At 37.9% G+C, this 23,903-nt stretch overlaps 1 protein-coding gene across 1 annotated transcript; it reads right to left on the reverse strand.

The window, feature by feature from the left end:
- Nucleotides 1-543: 543 nt before the first annotated feature.
- Nucleotides 544-1,239, reverse strand: LOC149166429 (uncharacterized). The gene has a single exon (XM_089430163.1). It carries the CDS (start codon nt 1,237-1,239, stop codon nt 544-546), a length of 696 nt encoding a protein of 231 aa, XP_089286289.1.
- Between the last annotated feature and the right edge of the window lie 22,664 nt (nt 1,240-23,903).

Consider the following 23,903-nt stretch of genomic DNA (forward strand, 5'->3'; position numbering starts at 1 on the left):
CTTGATCTTAATCAGGTCCTCCTGACCTATGTTACCAGAAACGAGAAACGAGAAACGGAACGGGAAACGAGAACGGTACGAGAAACGAGGTTTGGAGGTTTCGCATATAAGAAACGAGGAGAGAGAAAAGGAGAGAGAAAAACACCATATTAAAGGTGAACAATATAAACAAAGCATTAACCATAAACCTGCAATGTTTCTGCTCATGAAATTGTAAAAAAACAATTGTAAATACTAATTTAGTTTTAAGAAAGAAGTGATAATTTTGATTATGAAGTAAATTTTCTATGATAGTTTTTTTTCCTGGCTGAATTTTCTATGATAGCCAGACATCATAGAAAAATCCCTTTATGATTACTTGCAATCCTGTTCCAATGCTAGCGGCTATCATACGCATAGACAGAGAGATATTAAATGACATCTAAATAAGGAAGAATGGTCAAACACAATAGGATTTATTCTCTTACCAAAATTAGCTTTCCACGCAGGTGTAAACCCTCAAGGTTAGGGAGCCTCGAGACCAGGTTGAAGAAAGGAACCACTTTAGAATACTTTAGCCTCACGATCTTCATTCCCAAGATGGAACACAAGCACTTTCAATGATCTTAACGTTCCTACTAATTCAAGAAATCTGCTCACGGAGAAATTGTATCTCATTCTTGAATGCAACCTCAACTCAATCAAATTGCTACCACTGCCCATTTGGAGGGTTTCGATCATTGGGGAAATCTCATGAAATTTCAATCCATTCAATCTCAAGTCTTTAACAGACATATTGGCCTTCAAAGTTCTAAGTTTAGGGAAATTGACTGTAAATGGTTGTGGCTTATGGAACTGTAGAGCTAAATCTCTTAGGTTGAGAGCGGAGATGACTGGATTTTGCAGGCCAACGCAATCCATAAAGTTGAATTTACGAAGAAGAGGGCAATGTGAAAGCAAGCGGGCTAAAGAGTCATCTGTCATTGTGGTATGGCGTAAGGTGCACTTAGTGAGACGCCTGAATCCGGAAAAATCAGTTGGAAAAGTGGTGAGAATACAAGTCTTCAATTTGAGGACAGTGAGACGAGTGCATGAGAAAAGGGAAGGCGGCGGGGTTTCCATTTCATAGGAATAATTGAGAGAGAGGCGTTTAACATTCTTCCGGGCAACGCACCGCAGCCATTTCAATACGTGTTTGGGTGTAAACCGCCGCGGGGCATGACGGAAAACGAGGTCCCAGGAATGGCGACGAGGCCCCATGGAGAGATCAAAAGAGTTGAGATCTGATTTATGCAATCCTGTTCCAATGCTTATCCATTGTTCCGCCCCTTTCTAAGCAGTATAAGCAAATATGCCATAATTTTATCGCACTCTCAAGTTGAATTAAATAAACCGAGATACAGAGCATGACCCGGCGTATATTTAAGATCACTGATATTGCAAATAGTTTTAACATCACGCATGACATCTCATTAAAAAAAACCAGAGATTGAAGTTCTTAGGCAGTACCTTTTGACAATAGAACTGACAATGCTGTTGAAGATAACTCAACGGGGGCGTGAAGCTGCTTGGCTCTGATCTGTGCCTTGCTTGCATCTGAGTAATGATGGGTTCGCTCTGGTCTTCTGTTTAAATCCTTGACAACTGGTGTTTTTCTTTGACAGCGCTCTCACAATACCTTCTGTTCTCTCAAAAATACAGCAGTTCTTTCTTCAGCTGTGGCTCACAATACGCTGGAGTGGTTAGGCTTAATTTCCAGAAAACTAACAGTCCACTGCAGCAGACTAACAGTGAACTGCGAATTAAACTGGATTCAACCCTCTGTATCGAAAAAACTAACAATCAATTGCTAATTAAACTCCATTTAACCGACTGTTTGGAAAAATTACATTTAACCCGAGTTCGAAAAAATAAATTTAACTGCAAGTCTATCTGGAAACGGCGAGAAGAAATGGTTTCGTTTCGCGGGAAACTGTTTCTTGCCCGTGGAAACGAAAATGGCCGTTGTAGACGGCGTTTCTAGCATGGTTGCGTTTCTCCGAAGGTTTCTGCCCAGAAACAGCGGACATCGTCCCGTTTCTGGTAACTAGGCTCCTGACCGAGGAAATGAAAATTGTACCGGCCACGGTGCAATCTTACAACCGTCGGCATATAACCCAAAATGGACTTCCATTTTTCTTCTACCCATTTCCTCATATCCGCGTCACTCCACACAGAGAAATGCCAACGACCCACCAACGCTGTTTTTGTAAACTGGAAATATGATCCGATAACCTTTCAGTATCAAAAAACAAAGAGGGTGGCGGAAGAGAAGTTTTGATGGACTTAACACTATGCCCATTTCTTCAATGTTGCAATGCATGCATGCCACCCTGCCCATCCTGGCATGCATGACCACCAGCGGACACAAATCCATCACCCAATGTATTATGCCAGTCATTTGACCCATGTGAGCCACCTCGGACGTTTACCCCAGACCACCCATCCGACTAGACTCTGCGTCCATCGTCGCCCTAATAAATGTGTCTTGGGTCAAGGTGTCAAAATAAAAAATATCCATGACTCCCCTCCCAACTACCTTCCCAACAATATTCCAAGATATGTTAGCACCAATAAGATTTGCCATGCACAGATAGAAAATAATGTGAGAATAATGCAGAAATGGTTAGTTATGAGTGGTTGAACTGAATTAGTTGTAGGTGGTTAAACAGAATTAGTTATGAGTGGTTAGGAATTAGTTTGTGTTTTAACCTATATAAGTGTGATGTAATTGAGCAAAGTAATGAATGAAGTTGTGTGAGTTTTCTGTTTTAAGTTGGTATCAGAGCTCAGGGTTTGAGCTGGGGTGAGAGCGCAGGTGAGGAAGGCCGAGTGGTGTTTGCGTGAGGCCGGATCTGCTGTTGAAGAGTGAACTTGTTTGTGCCACCTGCGAAGCTGTGGAACCGAGTGTTTTGTCTGTTGCTGCTGGAGATGCCGAGAGCCCTGAGACCCGCTAGGGTGCTGCTGAGTGCCGCTGTTTGAGTGTTGCACAAGTGTGAGGCTAGCTTTGGAGCCTCTGAGTTGGAGTTGTGCATATGTGCAGCTGAGGGTTTCAGCTTAGTTGCAGTATTGTAAAGCTGTGACGCTGTGTTGAGAAGAGGGCGTTGTGCGTTGGAGTTTTGAGTGAGGTAAAGTATTTGTCTGCTCTCGTCCTTGTCTAAAGCCGCAGTTGTAAACCTGTGTGTTGACGCCGGTTGAAGGAAGCAAGACGACTTTGAAGCGTTGAAGGAAGCAAGACGATCTTTGAAGCCGTCAGTTGATGTTGAAAGGGAGGCTGTCCGCTGCCGCCATTGTGAAGAGAGAACCGTCCCTGTCCAGCTGTCGAGAACCGTCAGTGAGACGCATTGAAGCCTTAACTGTATTGGCGTGTGAGGCCGCTGTATTGAACACATGCTAAAGTTGTGAATTGTTTTTTGTTGTTGGCGCTGTTGAGAAGCTGTCGAGAATCTGCCAGAAGCGAGATCTGCCGTGAGAACGTTGCTGGTGCTGTCCGTCGTTGTCCAGAACGCTGTCAAGAACGCCCTGTCCAGAATCCACTTGCTGGTGTGCTGCCAAGACCCCTGTCAAGAACTCGGGTAGCAGTTGCTGTTGTGCGTATGTGCTGCCAAGACCCCTGTCAAGAACTCGGGTAGCAGTTGCTGTTGTGCGTATCAAGAACCGTTCGCGTGCTGCCAGAACACCAAAACCGTCGTGTGCAGATTCTTGCCATCCGAGAACTGTTGCAGCCATCCGTTGTGCTGTGCGTTTGCATGCTGCCAGAACGCAGAAGAACGCAGAACCGTTGAGAAGCAAGGTGTCGTTGCTCGTGAGCCATCAAGAAAGGCTGCGTGGAGCCAGTTTTTATGGCCGTCTTGTTGAAATAAGACCCTTCTCCTTTGTTTCGGTGCATTTTTTGTTGAGTCGAGTTTTTTGTGGAGTCAAGTTTTGCTAAACTTGAAAGTCTGCGCATCTTGTTTTATGCCCGATACGTGTCCAATTACAGACCATATAACCACAGATCCAGTCCATTAAGGAAAACGAGTGGAAGCATTTCTCAGGCAGTGAGGCCTGAAGCAAGGGTGTACGTTGGTGCTGTCAAGAACCGAGGCAGTGAGGCAAGCAAGGGTGTGTGCGTATACAGTCGAGGAGCAAGGCGTATACCGTTGCTGTAGTTTTAAGATTGCGTGGAGTGCTGCATTGCGTGGAGTCCCTGTCCAGAACATTGCCTGGTGCTGTCGAAGACTGTCGAGAATCGTTTGCTGGTGTTTTTTTTTTGCAAGCTTACCGTGGTCATATTCTTTTTCAGTCGGCCCGGTTTTCTTTGTTTTGTTGCAAAAATCGTGTAAGTGGGTCTTGTTCAAGAGAGTGCTGTTAGTGAGCACCGTTTGTGACAGGTGATAAAGCTAACTGATATGTCTATTATTTTAGACAATGATCTTTTTAATGATCATTTTCTCATGAATCCATTTGGGATTAGCAGTGTTTTTGAGTCCATTGACAAAGAGTTTCATGTTGTTGAAGATCATGTCCCTGAAGAAATCACTCATGTTGTTGAGGATCACGCTGTTGAAGAAATCACTGAGATTAAAACTTGCCCGGTTGTTAGAAGTTTTATTGGATCTACTTTCAAGATGACTGCTACTTTGGAGGATACTACCATGGATGTTCTTCGAAGGCTGCTCATGTTCACAGATGACTGCATTTTGGTGACTCTTTCGTTGGTTCCTCATGGAAAGTGGGGAGAACATGAATTAAATTACCTCGTTCGAGATCTTGCATTGCCTCTCAATCCAAAAGAGGTTGTTGACATTAAGTATGTAAGCAAGGAGCAAAGGAATTTCATAAGGAAACCCAAAAAGGTGAAGATGAAACTGCACCAGCAATGGAAAAGGAACAAGCATGGACCTTTTAATAAGAAGGCAAAAATGAAATGTTTTGTTGTAAGCCTAGTTGAGACTTATACCAGCAGGCAAGTTAAAGTTTAAGTCGTCATGATTAAGAATATAGTTTCTTGTATATCGTGCTATAGTATATATTTGTTATATAGTTGGAATTAAGGGGGAGTGGTAGAAAGGTATTAATTCCAACTACCCTCTGTTAATGCAGTAGCTAGATCAATCTAGAGAATACAGCAGATGTTCAAAGTACTAGATCAATCTAGAGAATACAACAGATGTTCAAAGTACAAGTTCTAGAAGTCAGTTAGGTATGGTAGAAAATCCATTTCTCCATTAAGGGAGGATGTGAGAATAATGCAGAAATGGTTAGTTATGAGTGGTTGAACTGAATTAGTTGTAGGTGGTTAAACAGAATTAGTTATGAGTGGTTAGGAATTAGTTTGTGTTTTAACCTATATAAGTGTGATGTAATTGAGCAAAGTAATGAATGAAGTTGTGTGAGTTTTCTGTTTTAAGTAATAACAGGGAATATGCCAATTAAAGTCAACAAGGAGAACACATAATAGTACATAGGAAATGTACTGGCAACCAGACCAACGTACCCCATTGACCAGAATCCAGATCCCAAAAGAGAAATCACATAACTAAATTAACTCCACATAAGGAAACGTTGACGGAAACATTCCCAAGATCAGGATTTATATGGGAATGTCAGAGGATGATGAAGTATAGACAGAAATATGCAGTTGTCTATAATGCGACTTTTTGAAAACCTTTCTGGCGGTTTTTTCGGTCGGTCGGCAGGAATTTATTGGAATGGCAAGTTTGATAGCTAGTTTCTGCACAATGAAAGCGTCCCAGGGGTTTTCGAGGGTGCTGAATCCAAATATGCAGTTAAAAAACCATTTTAACTGCAACAAATCAAGATTTAACCTCAATTTCTTCCGCCGGATTCTGTCACCGGAATCTCCAAAAAATCACATTAATCGCCATGAATCCCAAAGCGCCCACGCTGACGAAGTGAAAGTACAGCAGATTAATTACAACAAGTGTCAATACCTAACAACGGATATGTGGCCACCAACTCTGGCCTGCAAAGTGACCGGAATAGTCCTCGGAAAATCAAGTCAGCCGGAGCCGAAGACAGTTCCAGAACTCGAACTGAAGCACGTGAAAAAAAAACACAGAATTGACACCTAATACCCCTCACAGCAACACAGACAATAGCAGCCCTTACATGACAGCCAGAAATCACCCAGAGGAAAACCAATATAATTGCATGGCCGAGATACAAAGAAAAAATTAGTGCAAAAATGGCTAAACTGGTATGTATATGGGAAATTTAGACGGGAAAAACCCCTCTCAGATGAAGTCAAACAACAACCAGAAAAGATCTCAGAGCCATTATGCATGAGGGTGATGTTTTGCAAAGGAGAAGTGGGCAATATATATGCAATAGAGAATTAGGATAACCACTGCAAAAATCAAGAAAATATGTGCCAATTCCGACCACGTCATCCAGAAACATGTTCTAAGAAGCGTATTAGAAGTTGAAAACCATAATAGATTTGCATCCCAGAGTAATGAAACACACAAAGCCGAAATACCTCATGCAATAAAGATTTGATAACACAGACCAGAAAAGGAAAGCCAGAACCAGTGCACAAACCTGGAATGTGCAGTCCGAATAAAGAAGTCGCCACCCCAGAATGTCCGTCCTATAATACAATGTAGATAGCAAAACGAGAAGAACTAAAAGTAGGCGTCCTCAAAATTCCAGAAACAAAACACAGAGTGACCCGAGGAATATCACCATCAGTACAAGCGGACTGTAAAAACCCATCGAATGTCAAGTCTACCCTCGCACGAGGACACTGTAAGCCCAGTGGCCAAGCTTCATTTCACCCAAATTCCACTGATAGGAAGAGCTGCGTTCAGACAGTTGGCCATTTTCACAACTTAGATTTTCGAGCTGATAGTGCGACCACTACTAATCTGTAAGATACTAAGAGGTAAAGATATCATAAAATTGCGTCCAAGACCTACATACGCCACGCCATTCTTCTCACTGCTCTCACAACGAAAGCCCAACTCTCTGAGCTGAGCTTATCAAAATGAAATTTATGAGAGAAAGCAGGCACATGAAATGAGCGGACAAAGTATTATTGGGCTCTGGGGTTGATTAGCTTGACGCCGCAGTAACACTATTTGAGCTTCTATTTTAGAATTTCAAAACTTGAATCAGAGAGTTGTTTATGCTTTTATCCATGTGGCTCTCTTGCTTTGAAAACTTAAAACAAATTTTCATTATTTTTGAGATATTTGCAGGATTAAAAAATGGATTCTTGTTTTCAGGTTAAAAATAATTTTTCAAAATATCTGAACCTTTTTCAAAATGTCACTTCACCTTTGCTCAACTACAATCGTTATCCATTTCTGCTTGCACGAAAAAGTCATGGTCACGGTCATATATGTACGCAGCGAGTGGCATCACAGCGAGGTCAGTTGGATGTTAAAATAGTTTATTTTATGAAGTAAAGTAGATTTTTTTAGTATGAGATGCTTGAATAATGTTTATTGTTCGACTCGATTTAATCGTGAAAGGCATGTATTTAATTTTAGAAAATTATAGGTTTAAGTTTTGAACGGAATATTTTATCTATAATTTTGTAACAAGTTATAATAATATAGTAGTGTTTTCTGTTGTTTAGTGTAATAAAATATTTTAATATCATGATCTGTTGTATGTATTTTAAATCATTTTATTTTATGAATATTTGTTTAATTTTTTTTTAATATAATTAAATATTTTTTTTTGGTAGATAAAGGTATATATATATATATATATATATATAATTTACATTGAAGAGAATGATAACAAGTTAATAATTATTTATTTAATATTGAATGACAATTTTTTTATATAATGCTCATATTATAATACACATGTCATGTCATTAGAGTACAAATTGATATAATGAGAGTTGTACAAATTGTACACATGTTATTTTTACATATTTTTTAAATTAAAAAATAAAACCATAATAATAATCTATTCAGTACTTTAAGCCAATGAGAAAATGAAATTTTTGAATTTAATTACAAGCCATTTGTGTTTATGGTACATAGTAATTAATATATAATGTTATTTTTCAAATTATTTATATTTATTGTACATAGTAATTAGTGATATAGTACATAGTAATTAATAATAGAGTACACAAAAGTCAATTCTTGCCATCATTACATAATAAGAGGGGAGCCAATCATATTTGAAATAAATAAAAATATTTTTTATTTAAAAATAATAAATTTAATTTCATAATATTAAACTTTGGATAAATTTTAAATTTTTTTAATCAAAACCAAATTAATAACAAGTCAATGTAATTAATAAGTTATATAATAAATACCATTAAAAAATAATGAATAAAAATTGGTAACATGACCATTGTGTGAAGATGACAGTTAACAAAATAGGGTTTGGCTTTTCTAAAGAAATATCCAGCAAATCTACCTAAAATATCACATCTCACTAGCGTATTAGCAATGTCAAATTTGATTAATTTAGAGTGCGTGACCTTGTATTTTCGTTTAGTTGGAATTAGGTCTCTCAGTTTTTTTGTTTTTTTTTTTTTTTCATTAAATAAAAAAAACAAAAGATAATACATATGCAATTTTTACCATCACTGAAAATTTTGTGTTTACAGCGTATTTATTCTACTTTGTTTCACTACTTTTATTACAACATTTTTCCACTTTCAGTTCATTAATATCTACGATCATCAAAATTAGTACATGTTTATCAAAATTCTTACCTAATAAATCCAAAAAAATACCCGCAGCCATAAAAACAGATTACTGATCTGCCTTCTAAAAAAGATTAGATTGATGCTGCTTGCATTTATCAACTTTCCCTAAACAAAGTACAACTTTCTTGGATTCATATCCCTCTCTTACATAACAGATTTGTTCACGATAAACCTGATGGAATTGTTTACTCTCAAATATACTTACCAGCACTCTAATCCTCCTCATCCAATTGTTAAGAATCCGCGGACAGAAATTGGTATGGTGTTTGATGATACCTTTAGCTGCATATCGCTGAACGAAGATTCTGGTTTTAACGATAAAATCTGTGTCTGCCTCCGATATTATTAAAATTTGTGTGTCACGAAGCTTTATTAAAACGCGTTGTTGAGTTGGTCTTGTATAAAGAAGTGCCACATGGTCCCTGCCGAGTTAAGGAAGAAAAACTGGTTTGATCTATACCCCATAGCTTTACGATATACAACTGTTGTAAATGCAGACAAATTCATGTACATGGAAATTCCAAATCTATGGTACACTTATGTATTTGTTTGCCTAAATGTATTAAATATTTTTTCAATTAAATAAAGTATTAATCTCTATTCAAAATTTCTATATGGTAGGTAAGTTAATGTCCATTGATACCATTAGGTTATAAGTTGAGGAATTTGGTTTAAAACATTATTGTACATTTGTTGTTAATTTACATTTACTTATCTCTTCTCAATGGTGAGTCACCAAGAGAGCGTGTCATGTGGATAAATGATATATGGGATTGTCCTCTTACAAAGAATCATGTGTTGCAGCATAAGCAATTAACATCTCTCAACTTCGGCCAGCCAGGGATTCTCTTAATAGGTTGGATGCTTGCTTACTACAACTTATTTTATGCCCACCATCTTCATCCTAGTGTGGGTTTGTGTGCCTTTCTTTAATCCTGAAAGGTGAGCCTTTCCAAAGCCACTACTACCCGCCCATCAAAGAAGCAGTAAAGTAACCAAAAAAATATGATGAAACAGTAAATAAAGGTAATAGAAAACGAAATTGGTATGGGAAAATGCATACATAGTAACTAAATTAATTAAGTGGGAGGGAATCCATTCGACCAATATCCAATCATAACAACCTTTATTAATCCGGTCATACTTATGCCCATCAAAAAACCTACCTAGCTTTAGCTTATGCATTAGAGTGTAGTTTCAAGATGCATGGCAACAGCACCTTATCACTCGATATGGGGTGTGAACGGTTCAAAGTTCGAGGCTCAGGAATAAATTCATATGAAAACAATCCCACGTAGTAGCAAAGTGTAACCTTTACTTGCCACCATTCATAAAACCTGTCCTTATGTGTGTTGTCATGAAAATAATGTCTTCGTCTCCAGCCAAAAAGTGTCACAAACGATATATCAATGGTATGAAAATAATGTTTTGGTATCCAACCAAAAAGTGTCACAGACCATATATCAATTTGCATATATACTACCAAATGCATCCACTGCCATGTGCGTTGTTTACCACTTGACAAATTGTGCAGCTCCAAAGTTATGTCGTGGCTTATTTTGTCTGATCTCACTTCTATACATAAGACATGTCTCTTTTATGAGGCGCCTTCTGCTTCGGGGCCGGCTTAGGTCCATGAGAACCGATGCGGGGCGAGAAGAATCCAAATCATAAATTTCATCGAACATCAAAAGTCAGAAATTTAGCATCATCGGGCCTTTCGGCATAATCAGAGAACTCGGAATCAGTTGCCGAAGTAATGTTTGAATATTTCGGTCACTAGTTTAGTAGGGGACAATTTGACCGGGAAAGAGGCTTGAAACTGGGCCGATATTGGGTCATATTTAGAAGGCGCTGAATTTGGACTTGAAAGCCTTCGTTGAAGGATTTTAGGTTTATGTCAAGAGTTTTTATCCATTCCATAATGCCAGGACTCTTTTTGGACTTCATGTGTAAAAAAAAAGATTTATTTTAATATAAAATAGGTAAATTAGGCCTCATCTTCCAAGTCAGCCTTCAATTGGACAAGTCCTCCTAACTGAGGCACATAATATCCTAAATAAAGGCACCAAATCGACCTCATTTTGAGCACTCACTCACCAAGTTCGATCTGCAATTTTTGGGGAAGTAAAAATTTCTGAAATTCAAGGAATAAGGTGGAAAGGTATAGCGAAAGAGAAGGAGTCTCTATCAAGCACAATAAGTCAAAATTATCTCTGTCTCTCTCACATGTGATGTTGTTGAGTTGCTGGAAGGATCTAAGTTGTAGAAATATAGTTGGGCCGAAATTTTGGGTTGTTGCCATACTGAAGTTGTTCAATAAGAAGAGACTATTGAAATTTGTTGAATCATATTAGAAGGTTGAATTAGTGGAGGAGGAAGGTCTTTTGGTCTAGGGTCTTTGTCTATATCAACTTGATTTTGATAGTGAAAGAGTTTGACTAGGTTTCCCCCTATAAATGGGTTTTATCCCTCGTTAAGTGCCTACATCTCGTGTCTTGATCAGTGTTTTTATTTTGGATAATTCCTTTATGAAACAAAGATAAAAGAACATAAGAAATTTAATAAAAAAGCAAAGATATCACAAGTAATTATCAACATAAGAAAATAGCTTTTACTTTTTGATTTTCTAATATGTAGATCCTCTACAATGAAAAGGATTTCAAAACTTGTTACTTAACTATTATTTGCCTATCATATGGGGCACTTTTGTTGTGATTATTTCAGTGATTACAAGGTCTAGATAAAAAGGGAGATCTCTTATATCCTAGATATATGATACATATAAAGTGGGTAATACTCGTACTTCTTAATCCGTTTTAGATTCAATAGTTTCAAAGAAAATATACATATAACAAATTCAAAAAAAATCTACATATAACAAATTCAAAAAAATATATTACTGTACGATAAGGGAGAAATATGTTGTAACTTGCAAAAGGAATATAAATAAACTTAAAAGGAAAACATGTAATTAATTAGATCAATCATGGAATAGGATAAGATGTTTCATACTTAATTGAATCACCTCTGTAGATAACAATTTCAAAAAATTACATTAGTCTACAGTAAAAAATAAATGTGTTGTATCTTGGAAAAGGAATAACAATAAACTTAAAATGAAAACATGTAATTAACTAGATTATGCATGGAATAGGATAAGAGGTTTCATACTTCACTGAATCATGCCACTGTGTGAGAAATACTATGACCAAAGAAAACTAAAATATTGAGCATGTGCCAATTAAGGCACACTACAACTTTTACCATGCAAAAATGTGCAAAGCACAATGAAATTTACTAAAACAAAAAAGAACTTAAGAGATTATTGGGAATCACAAAATAACAGGGGGGAAAGAAGCACAAATGACAAGTTGTAGTCTCATTTCATTTGTAGTGAAGAACCCAGAATGCTATGATAAAAAGTACAAGAAGGATAAAAAATGTCTTACTACTTGCTGACATATTGAGAGAGTTACTTGTACCCTTTTGACGGAAAAATGCTTAACTATTTACTTTCTTGAAATGTTTTATCCCCAAAATATAGAGCTAGTTTTCTTTAGGAATAATAACTTGCACATAATAAAATTCATATCATTAATAACTGTATCTTCATATGAGAACTCATATTCTTCAAAGAAGTCAATCCTAGTGTAAATGCATCTAGTCTAAATACAATGTGGAAGTGTGAACTCAACTCCTAAGTTGATGCTGAAAGAGAGTCAAAGTGGGTTAGAAAAGGGAACTTGGTATTTAGCCTACCGATATAGACTTAGTAAAAATAGAATGATATGATAATGTAGGATATGTGAAAGCTCCCAAGATTGGGGATCTCACAGCGCTACAAAAGTGGGAGAGATGGTGCACTGTTAATCCTAGCTGGACCTAATGTTAGAGTAATCCATGAACCAATATTGAATGGTTGGACAAAATAATTTATATGATTTCAAGATTTCTCTTACATTGACCTTCGTTGTGTACTCTATAAAGTAAATATTTAATTTTTCAGGTGCTCAACTAAACTAAGCCTATAGTTTCAAGTGACAATATTGAGCACAAAAATATGTGTACATGAAATTTTAAATATAAAATAAACATTAAATGAAGTAGAGTGAATTTCAAACAGAAAATAAACAATAAAAGGCAGTAGAGATACAATCTTATAGCTTCCATTATTTGAATGGAGTGTACTGAATCCATTTCATTTTCATTGCCTTCAATGGTATTACAGTCTCACCTTCCATTTGAACATACTTAATTCAAATTTTATCAGACGATGGAAATGGGGATGTAAATTATTTAGAGACATGCCATTATTCCAATGAAAACAAATTCTATCTCCAAATTTAAGACAAAATACTAGCTTTTCCCAATATGTAAAGGATTCTATAATAAAAACAAATACTATTAACATTCGAAAACTATAAATCACTGCACTCTTAGAAAATAGCAAGGAAATACTCTTTACTTTGAAATGGTTCCATTGATCCTATATAAAGCATAATATTTTGGAATGTAATCCATTTGACTATAACATTCAAATATACGTGCCACACATCCATATTAAAGAAATCAAAATTCATATTAAAGATACTTCGTCTACAATAAAACTCATTATCATTTTGTGATAAAAAGAATGGAGATAAACATGGAAGTGATCTTCTCTTCTACTCTTTAAACTACAATTCAGTGACACCTCAATGGAACACATTCAATTTCCATAGATTTATACCCATATTACCAAAAAAACACACATTGAAGTCTCCAGTATTCAATCAAAAACTTCTAGATGCCAATGAGCACACAAGAAAAAAGGATACTAAATTAAAATATCTGCATTAAATTATGACCAAGAACTAAAGGATGATATAAATGATTGGAATGACAAGATAAGAGAAAAAACGATTTACTGCCACAACTACTGGAGTGCAGAAAACTTTGCCTTTCCCTTCAAAGAGCACTAGTTGGGCCGAATGTCATTTAAAACAAACATTATTAAGCACAATAAGTATACATGAAAAGACTCCATAGATATAGAAAAAAAGATTTCATGTTGCAAGCTTCCATACACGGCCAGACCTAAACAATGTAGGCACTTAATTAAACCATATGCTACTAAATAAAAATATATTGTGTACGAGAGTTAGTTGACAGAGGGAAATGGTAACACAAACACACAATACTAGACAAATCAATTTCCTTACATTCTGTGCAGCGAAAAAGATAAACCACCTTCCTGCAAAGTTCTCCACCTTCTTCAAGCTCTTTTTGGATATATACCATGATGAAATAAATACAACAATCACCACAAATATAACTTAGCTTACATAAAATGGTGCAATACTCCTTCAATAGGTTTGGAATTCTGTAGACAGAGCTAGAAAATTAATTTATTTATCCATTTATTTCTTTGAGTAAATGAAATGAATATTTGTCCTAAGTGATAAGAGCACAATAGGAGTAAAATAGATAAGATGCAATCACATACCTCCAAGTTAGAGAAACTCCACTTATATTTATAGGCATAATGTAGCTTATCCCACTGTCCATTGACAAAATTAACACTGTTAATTGAACACCAAGCTAAGAGAGCACTTGATGATTTTCCTATCCTTAAACATTGCAACAAAAATTTTTAAAACATCAAGATCATAAACATAACATATTCAAGAGTGCAATTTCACTTATTGACAAAGGCCATTAATGGCCAAATTTTCTAATACCTATGTATCAACCTGAATTTTATGCAACATGTCTAGCTTTAGGAGAATGGACACAATGATCTTGTGGGTGCAGCAAATAATATTTACTATCAAGTCAAATTCACTTTTTCAATATAAACACTTGTGAAACTTATATTTTATAGAAGTAGTTATTTCCACTGAGAAGCTAGACTGTTTACACAGGTATGCGGAAATTCTTTCTTTATTAAGTATGAAATTGGTGTTTTACAATACTGGACACTTGCAAGACTGAGTTTTTCTTCCTCAAATAGACTGCAATAGCTTTTAATGAAATATCTTAGCACAAGGCTTAAGAAATTCGTAGGCTACCTGGCATGCGTGCAGGCTGAGTCTCAAAAACTTACAGACTTGCAGACTCATAGAACAACACATGATTCAGCCACTTTAGGTTCACACTAGCATCAAGTACTAATGCACAGGCTTCTCAAACCACTTACAGACTGGAAATTTTCTTGTGATGCAAGCAATCAGACTGAAAGTCCACAGGTGCAGAGCAGGAGAAAGTTCGACTCAGACTCTAAACTCTCAAACCCTTAAACTCTCAAATCTCGAATGAGCCTTACCTGGTAGTTCCCAATATTTATAGAACTAGCCTAGGGGGACAAGCACTCGTGAATTTGCTGAAAGTAGAATGTACAAACTGATGACTCAAAAGTAAAATGTTGATTAGGTCTAATCAGATCACCGAAAGTTAGAATCGGGCATGGGAGGACTGTCCCATGTTATCTCGTCCCTTCTCCTTTTACGGATAGCCAGAGGCATATGGGGACCGAATCTAGTACACACAGTATTTACACAGAGGATATTCATCAAAGAGAACCCTCGAAAGACTGAAAAGACTTAAAGTTGAGATATGAAAATCTCAATTGTACAGAATTACAGAGTGGAGATTCCAAGACAAGGGAACCCACGAAAGCTTGTCCAACACCATAGTCGGTTGGAAAGACGACACTTAAAATGTGTAGTAATCAATCTGTGGATGAGTATAGTACTAATAATTCCACCTTTCAATCATGTAATTTGAATAATACTGAACCCATACTTCCTTTTTAGATTCCCAGCTTGTTGTACTGTGTGGGTCAGGAATGTCCAAATAATTTAAATTCATGAATGGATTCAGATTTGTGTCTACTTGTCCATGGAATTTGGCATAATTAGTACTTGTGGCAATAGATCTTGTTTTATAACGATTCATTACGAACCATCTGACATGGCCACATCTTCAGACTCCCCTTAAGAAATCTATATCCTCTAGTTCTAATAGATCTCTTATTGTTTTATAAAGGACCTGCGTCACGAGCATACTTTGAGGACTAAACCCTGGAATTTTTAGCAGAGTAAAAGAGTAGGGTTTCAGTAGAAGAGGTGACAGGCCATATATCGTCCACCATTCCATGAACCATTCCGGGAGAGGATCATCTTCTTCCATATCTTCAACTGGAACCCTTCAAATAGAAAAGAAAACTGCAGAGAATAAAAAAGATTAGTAGAAAAATTCTGAAGGTTCATTCCAGCATAAAAGGCCTCCTTTTGGCGTTCTGTGTCATAATTGGATCTGTTGAGATGATTATCAAATCTTCTAAATGTTATATGACAACTTGTAATTTGATCATCATCGTCACCATCTCTTTAAATTCTGTAGGCTATGCTTCCAATGTGTCTTAAATAATCCAAAGCTTCTAACGCTTCATCATTCAATTCATCTTGCAAAGGATCTGTCCATAGATAAGGAAAACCTATTCTGTATCGGACTTCTTTTATTGGCCGCCAATCATCATCATGATCTAGCAAGGTTTTTTCTAGATCGTATGAAATCCATCCAGCTGAAGTTTCTATCTCAACAGTTTCCTCATGTCTTCTTAAATAATTACAATCCAGAGAAAGAATGGAATGCTCTGATAGGAATTCCATGCTGAACATGTCTGCAAAACTGTTTTTGTCCCCTTTTACATATTCAATGTCAAAATTATATTGGTTGAGTTGCATAACCCAGCGAACCATTGCTGCATCCTCAAATTCACACTTATGAATTGCATATTTCAGTGCTTGAAAATCTATTTTGATTGTGAATTTGGTGTAAATCACAAAGTCTTTGAATTTTTCAATTCCAAGACAAACTGCCCGGAGTTCCTTTTTCAGACTGGACCAGTTCAACTGGTTCTTGGCCCAGAGTCCAGAGGCATACTGGCATACCTCCATTTCTTTCTTTTCTTTGGGGTTTTTCGGACATAATACTGCACCCCAACCAGCTTGACTTGCATTTGTCATTATTATCTTTTCCCATTCTTCTCTGATGGGAGATAGAGGCTGGACATTTCTGACTCTATCTTTTATCCTTTTAACAGCCTGTGTACATTCGGCGGTCCAGGGTATGGGATCTTTCTGGAGCCTTTTATTCAAAAGTTTCCTTTCTTGGGCACAATGACTTAGAAATTTTGAAATATAATTTAGACTTCCTAAAAACCTTTGTAACTGATTCTTGTCGGTTATCTCATCTGGGAAATGATCAACAAGATTAAGAATTCTTTGAATCACAGTATAAGAGCCATACTGTATATTGTATCTCAAGAAGTCTATCATGGTTTTGAAAAGCTTCATCTTTGATGCAAATAATACTATGCCCATTTCTTTGACCCTTTTCAGGAAGATTTTTAGGTGTTTGATATGATCTTGTATGTTATCAGAATGTATCAATAGATCATCAATATATTTCTTTAAAAATTCATCCATACCTTCGAAGGTTTCATCCATTATCCTTCGAAATGCTGAGGGAGAATTGATGAGACCAAAAGGCATGATGTTCCACTCATAATGCCCTTGTGGAACGGAGAAAGTTGTCTTCCATTTGTCTGCTTCCTTAATGCCAACCTGCCAAAATCCTGAATTTAAGTTGAATTTAGAGAATACTTTTGATTTTTATAGTTGAGCCAGTATGGAGGATGGTTTTGGCAAGGGATTAGCATCATAATCGAGAATGCTATTAAGAGGTTTGTAATTGACTACCAATCTGGGTTTTCCTCTAGCAATCTCTGCATGTTTATTTACATAGAATGCAAAGCAAGCAATTGGGCTCTTGCTTTTCCTTATTAGACCTTTCTTTAGAAGATCTTTAATTTCTTCCTTGCATAGTTTCATTTGTTCTTCATTCATTGGCACAGCCTTAGATCTCCTGAGCTTGCCACTGAAATCTTCTTTTAGTGGGAGCTCAACCTCATGTTTGTGAATGTGCCAAAAGGCATTAGGGTCATCAGAACAACATTCTTTAAATTTAGCAGTGAGGTCTGCTACTTCTTTTGAATAGTTTCCATTATCCAAAAGTTCTTCAGTTTTGAGTGTTTCTTTCTTCATCTCCATTTTTGCTAATAAATTTTCCATCCTTTCTCTTTTAATCTGTTTGGAGAATTTGAATTGATAAAAGGAAAACATATTTCTTGATCATTCAAGCTTATTAAATATCCATACCTCTGAGACTGTGTATCAAGCTTGGCTCCATGCTTAGTGAAGTTCTGGAAAAATGGTGTGCCAAGATACATAGCATAATCTATTCCTGGGACTATCGGACATACAAGATGCACTCCAGTTTCTTCTGTCAAAAATACATCTACTTCTGCTTCTGATTTAGTGTGGATGTCACCGCTTGCTGTAACCACTTTAGGGCAGGCAGTTGGTCTTCTAAGATGTGTACTAACTACTGTGTCACTAACAATGTTAAGTCTAGAACCAGTATCCATCAAGACATTCCAATATTCATACTGTGTTCCAATCCTGACTTTCATTCTTACACAGTACATGACATCTTGATTCACTATATTGCAACTCAGATTTAATCTATCACTCTCACCTTCTTGTCTTTCCATTTCTTTAGAAGTTGGAGTCTGGTGGAGTCCAATTTTCCATTTTCCTTGAGATTGGAGGATTACTGGAAGAGGAGGCTATATTCGCATTCATCATTCTTAGTGACAGATTATTATGGTTTTCAATGCATAGCCTTTTATTTTCTTTTACTGTCTTTCTCAGTTCTTTTATGGCTTGGTGAATACTGGGCAAAGTTTGGGGTAGATCTTCACCAAAGTCCTCATTTTTGAATTGCCTGATTAATGCTTCTACTGAGAAAAGAGATGCAGGAGGTACATACCCTTTATTTGGAGAATTCTTCGAGCTGGAGGGTACCTGTTTCAAATGATCCATTAATAATGATTTATACATGTCTTTCAGCTGCGGGTCTGATGCAGCCATCATTTGTGCAAAGAGATTCCTGCTTGTCTCTTCATGATCATTTGTCTTCATCATCCTCACTGTATTGCAATTACATACATCAGGATCACTACAATCACAATCTCTACACTCTGTACAATAGGGATCTTTGCAGAGTTCTTCATCAGAGGATTCATCAGAATGGAAAAAATTTAAATCATTATCTGTTTCTGAATCAAAATATAAAATTTCATCACAACTACTAGGTAAATCAAAGAAATTTATTCTCCCTTTCTTATTTCTGTAAGGCAATTTTTTCTTTGATTTGTATTTCTTCTTCTTGGGGCAGTCTGGAGCTGTATGTCCTTTCTGATTACAGTTATAACAGATAATTTCTTTCCCTTTTTCTTTGGAAAACATTTATGTATGTTTATATGGTTTTCTTTTGAAATGTTTCTTTTCTTTGGCTTGGGAAGACGGGGAATTATTCTTTGTATACCTGTGAGTTCTTCGCTTTTCCCCCAGAATTACCAGGCTTTCCAAGGTGCCATTGCTTACAGAGCTGTTGGTAACCATGTGGTTTCTTTGGATTTGTTGCTGCTCTGACAATTTTTATTTGAGAGCAAAGATCTACAATGATTGCTTTAACCGCTTGTCTGATGATACCAAATTTATAGTCTCCAACTTTTCCTGGTAATTTGTTTACAATTGCAGAGGAGACCCACTGAGGAAGAGAGGCCACAAAAATCTCTTTCCATTTAGGGTCAAGGATAAGTTCCGGAGTCAGAGTATGTAAGCGGTGCAGGAATTCATTAAAATACTCATTAAAATGTTGCATATTATGCAACTTCATTGCTAACAAAGTGATAGTGGTGATGTCATTGGTAATTTGAGGAAAACCAATAAAATTCACGGTGATACCATATATGAGTTTTCCAATCATGTTGTTGACACATTGTTTCCAGATCCTATAACCTCTAAATTGTTTCAACATTTTCTCTTTGTTGTATCCTTAAAACCCCAGTTTCTTCATTGCTGGTGCAGGTCTTCCATTCTTCCAGGCTGTCTAACCATATCCTGGACTTCTTCAAAAACTGACTTGTGTGTAGGTTGTTGCCACATATCATATTTTGTAGTGTTCTTTCCATCATCAATTTGATGCAACATAATATTATAATAAAAGAATATTTCTTTGGGACTCCAATACCTGAAAATTTCATTGATTTGCTCGTCATTGATGTTGTCTTCAATTTTCATTTCTGCAGCTTCTATGTAGACCTCGTTTAGACATGGTGTTGCAAGTGATGCTTCAAGGAATTTTAACTCTTCTTCATAGTCATTTTGTGTACCTGCACACTGGAAATCAGTGTTAGAATTAAAAATATTTGCAAAGCCACATTGGTTATGTTCCTTCTTTTCTATAATGAGAACTTCCTTATGTTGTACTTCAAGCTCTGTTTCTGCTTTTGTCTCTATTTTCTTTGTGGGCTATCGTTGTCTCTGTCTTTGTCTCTTTCACTTCTATACTAATTTGGGTTGCTGCAAATAGGTTTTCTTCCACTTGATTTTTAGATTCAAGTGGGATTATCTCACCAAATAGCGTCATGTCAATATGATGATTTTGTTGCTTCACCTGCAACCATTCATTATTAGCCAACAATTCATCATCAAAATTTACATCAACAATATTATTTGTTGGATTCACCATATTATTGACTCCTCCATTGGCAACTTCATTGTCCTCAACAAGCTCTCTTGCTAGATTCACCAAATTTTCATCAGCAAGCTCTGTTGCTGAATTCACAAAAATTTCATCAACAAGCTCTGTTGCTAGATTCATCAAATTTTTGCCAGCAAGCTCTGTTGCTAGATTCATCAGAATTTCATCAGCGAGCTATGTTGTTGGATTCACCAAATCTTCATCCACTTTTGGTTGTGCACAGTGGGTTTCACCAATCCTTTCATGTGGATGTAGATCTGCAACTACAGATCAACCTTCATATTCAACTTCAGTGCTACCCCTTACACCAAAACGCCTCTCAAGGATATTCAAGGCCTCCTTGGCGATCTTGGCATCTGAAATCAGGGGAAGAATGTTGTCATCTACAGATTCTTTTATGCATTTCAATGCAAAGGCATCATTTTTCCTCTTCACTTCCAATCTAAAAAGATATCAATCATCTCATGTTGTCGCTTTGACCTTCTTAACCTCTTGGCTTTTCCCATTTGATCACTGACAAAATGTGACTCAACAAAGAAATCAAACTTCAAACATAGCGATAGACTTATCTACTACACAACTTCTGAAAACAAAAGTCTACAAATTACTTACAAATATAATACTTTCTCAAAAACTTTCATATATCTTTGTTTAAAATCCTTTTACAACCCATATAAATATCTATTAATACTTTTTTTTTAACTATAAACAAATCTCTTCCCAAAAAAATATGAACGAAGCCGCTTTTTAAACAATACATGCAACTCCTTGATCCAGATTTAAGCAGGAACGCAACAAATTACAGAGATAACCATATACACAAAGATGCAGCGGAAATAATACTTCATTTCATTAATGGAAAATACTGACATATGCTTACAAACAGAAATGGCAATAAACTAGCTAGGGCGATGGTAGCTTATCTCTGAGAAGAGATGTGATGGCTACATGCCTCTGAACTGTTCTGAACTGTATTACAATGAGGCTCAAAGGCCTATTTATTGTTGAGAAACAATGGAAAACCCTTCACATACCGAAACCTAACCCTAGAAGATGAAACGCCAAATTGTGGGCCCCGTTTGGGTAAATTGGTACATCAATTTCCCGGGGTCGTAACTTTGGCATACGATCTCCGTTTGACGCGTACGATAGCTCGTTAGAAAGATCTATCCGAGTACTACCACTTTGGGAGGCAATATAGGGCTCGGTCGCCCCAGAATTCCAAAAAAACGTCGTTTAGGGCCTCAAAACGGCTCCGGAAGTTCAGGACCCGAAAAACTGCTAAAAATAGTAAACTGTGCTACAATTAAGGAAACTGAAAATGCTGAGAAAGACCATGGTGGGGGTCCAGGTGGACCTGGCAGGTGGCCACCAATATCCACCTGGATCATTCCTCCCCCCTTAGGAAGCAATGGTCCCCATTGCGTTGAGCTCCTCCATGAGATGAGGAAACCTCTGCTGAACTTGTTCCCTGGTGAGCCACTTGCCCTGCTGAAGGAGTTGGCCTGCTTTGACAACTCGATACAGTTGGATATGCTGTTGGCGAGTGTTCTTGATCTGTGTGTCCATGATCCGATCAGTTGCAGCTTGTTCCATGCAATCTGGATTTAATTCTGTGGGTTTGAGCTGTTCTGCAATGTCGGATGTGTCTAGCAATGGTGGAAAGTATGGCCGAAGGCGGTCCACATTGAACACTGGGTGCAGGCCAAGGAATGGGGGAATGCTGAGCTCAAATGCATTGTCTCCCATAGCCTTAGTAATGGTGTAAGGACCATATCGAATTGGTCTCAATTTCCGATAGGCTCCAGTAAGGCGTTCCTTTTGCAAATGCAACCAGACTTTGTCGCCCACCTGAAACTTGTGTGGCACCCGGTGTTGATCATGTCGCTGCTTGTACTTGGCATTTGATTTCTCAAGAATGTCATGGACCTGCTGGCGAATATGTTGGATGCGCTCAATGAAGCTGGTGGCCTTATCTGTTTCGGACTGGACATGAGCTGAATTCATGTGAGTAGCTGCAAGTGGCATGGCCACATCAATGGGGCATAGTGGCTGGAATCCTAAACCCACCTGAAAAGGGCTATGGCCAGTGGAGCTGTGAAGAGCTCGGTTGTAGCTGTGCTGAACATAGGGGAGGCTCTCGTCCCATGTGCGTGGATGCTTTGAGTTATACATGCGCAGAATGTGCACAATCATCCTGTTGACAACCTCTGTCTGGCCATCAGTTTGAGGATGGAAGGCTGTGGACTTCGTGAGTTTGGTGTCCAGCATTGACCAGAGACTGGACCAAAATGTGCTGAGAAACCGACTGTCCCGATCTGAGATGATAGACTGTGGGATCCCAAAGTGCACCCACACTCGTTCAAAGAAGAGTTTAGCAGTGGCTTCTGCTGTGATATTCTTCTTGCAGGCCATCATAATGGCCATCTTTGAGAACCTGTCGACGACCACAAAAACACAGTCATTTCCATGCTTAGTGGAAGGAAGGCCTGACATGTAATCCATGGAGATGGATTCCCAAGGTCGACTAGGGGTAGGCAACGGGGTATAGAGGCCTTGCTTCTTAATGGTCGGTTTGGCAATGGCACAGGCAGTACATGATCGGATGTACTTCCCAACATCCTGTCGAAGATTCGGCCAATAGAAATAGTTTTGCAGTACTGCCACTGTTTTCTCGACCCCGAAATGCCCAGCAGCCCGACTGTAGTGTGCTTCCCAAATCATCTTGGCACGCTCGCTTGAAGGAACACAAAGGTGACCGAGGTGGCATAATAGGGCATCCTGGAGGTGAAAATCTGCAACCTGCCGACCCTCCAAGAGTGTCTGGTATGTGTGGCCGAATTCTGGGTCGCTTTTGTAGAGAAGTGGCCAATCAGAAGTCTCGTGCCCGCAAGAGTTGAGCACGGTGGTTAGCGCCATGATCGGTGGTCGACTGAGGCAATCTGCAACATTATTGGTGCTGCCCTTTTTATACTTGATATTCAAGTGAAACTGTTGCAGGTATGTAGACCACTTCTGATGGCGATCATTCTGCAATTTCCCTTGGGTCTGTATGAATTGCAGAGGTCGGTGGTCTGTGTGGATGACCGTTTCCTTCCCCAAAATGTAATGCTTCCATTGTCGGCAGGCCTGTACAATGGAATACATCTCTTTATCATAAGTGGGGTACTTCCGGACTGTGTCTGAAAGTGTTTCACTGTGATATGCCACTGGATGTCCATGTTGAGTAAGGACTGCCCCAATAGCATAGTCAGAGGCATCTGTCTCGACCTCAAATGGTTGTTGTAAATCTGGTAACGCGAGCACTGGTGCCATGCAGAGGCGATCCTTCAACTCCCTGAATGCCTTCTGTTGAGATTCAGACCAAAAGAATTTTGCTTTCGCCCCGCCCTTGGTGACTTGACTCAAGGGCCAAGAAATATGAGAAAATCCCAACACAAACCTGCGGTAGAAGTTGGCAAGACCTAGAAAGCTGCGGAGCTCTGTTAGAGTGGTTGGAGAGGGCCAATCCCGAATGACTTGGACCTTGGCTGGATCG

This window comes from Pinus tabuliformis, chromosome 5_1, assembly GCF_031772625.1.
Source record: "Pinus tabuliformis cultivar Carrire ecotype Pingquan chromosome 5_1, CPIR1, whole genome shotgun sequence".
Taxonomy (NCBI): Eukaryota; Viridiplantae; Streptophyta; class Pinopsida; order Pinales; family Pinaceae; genus Pinus; species Pinus tabuliformis.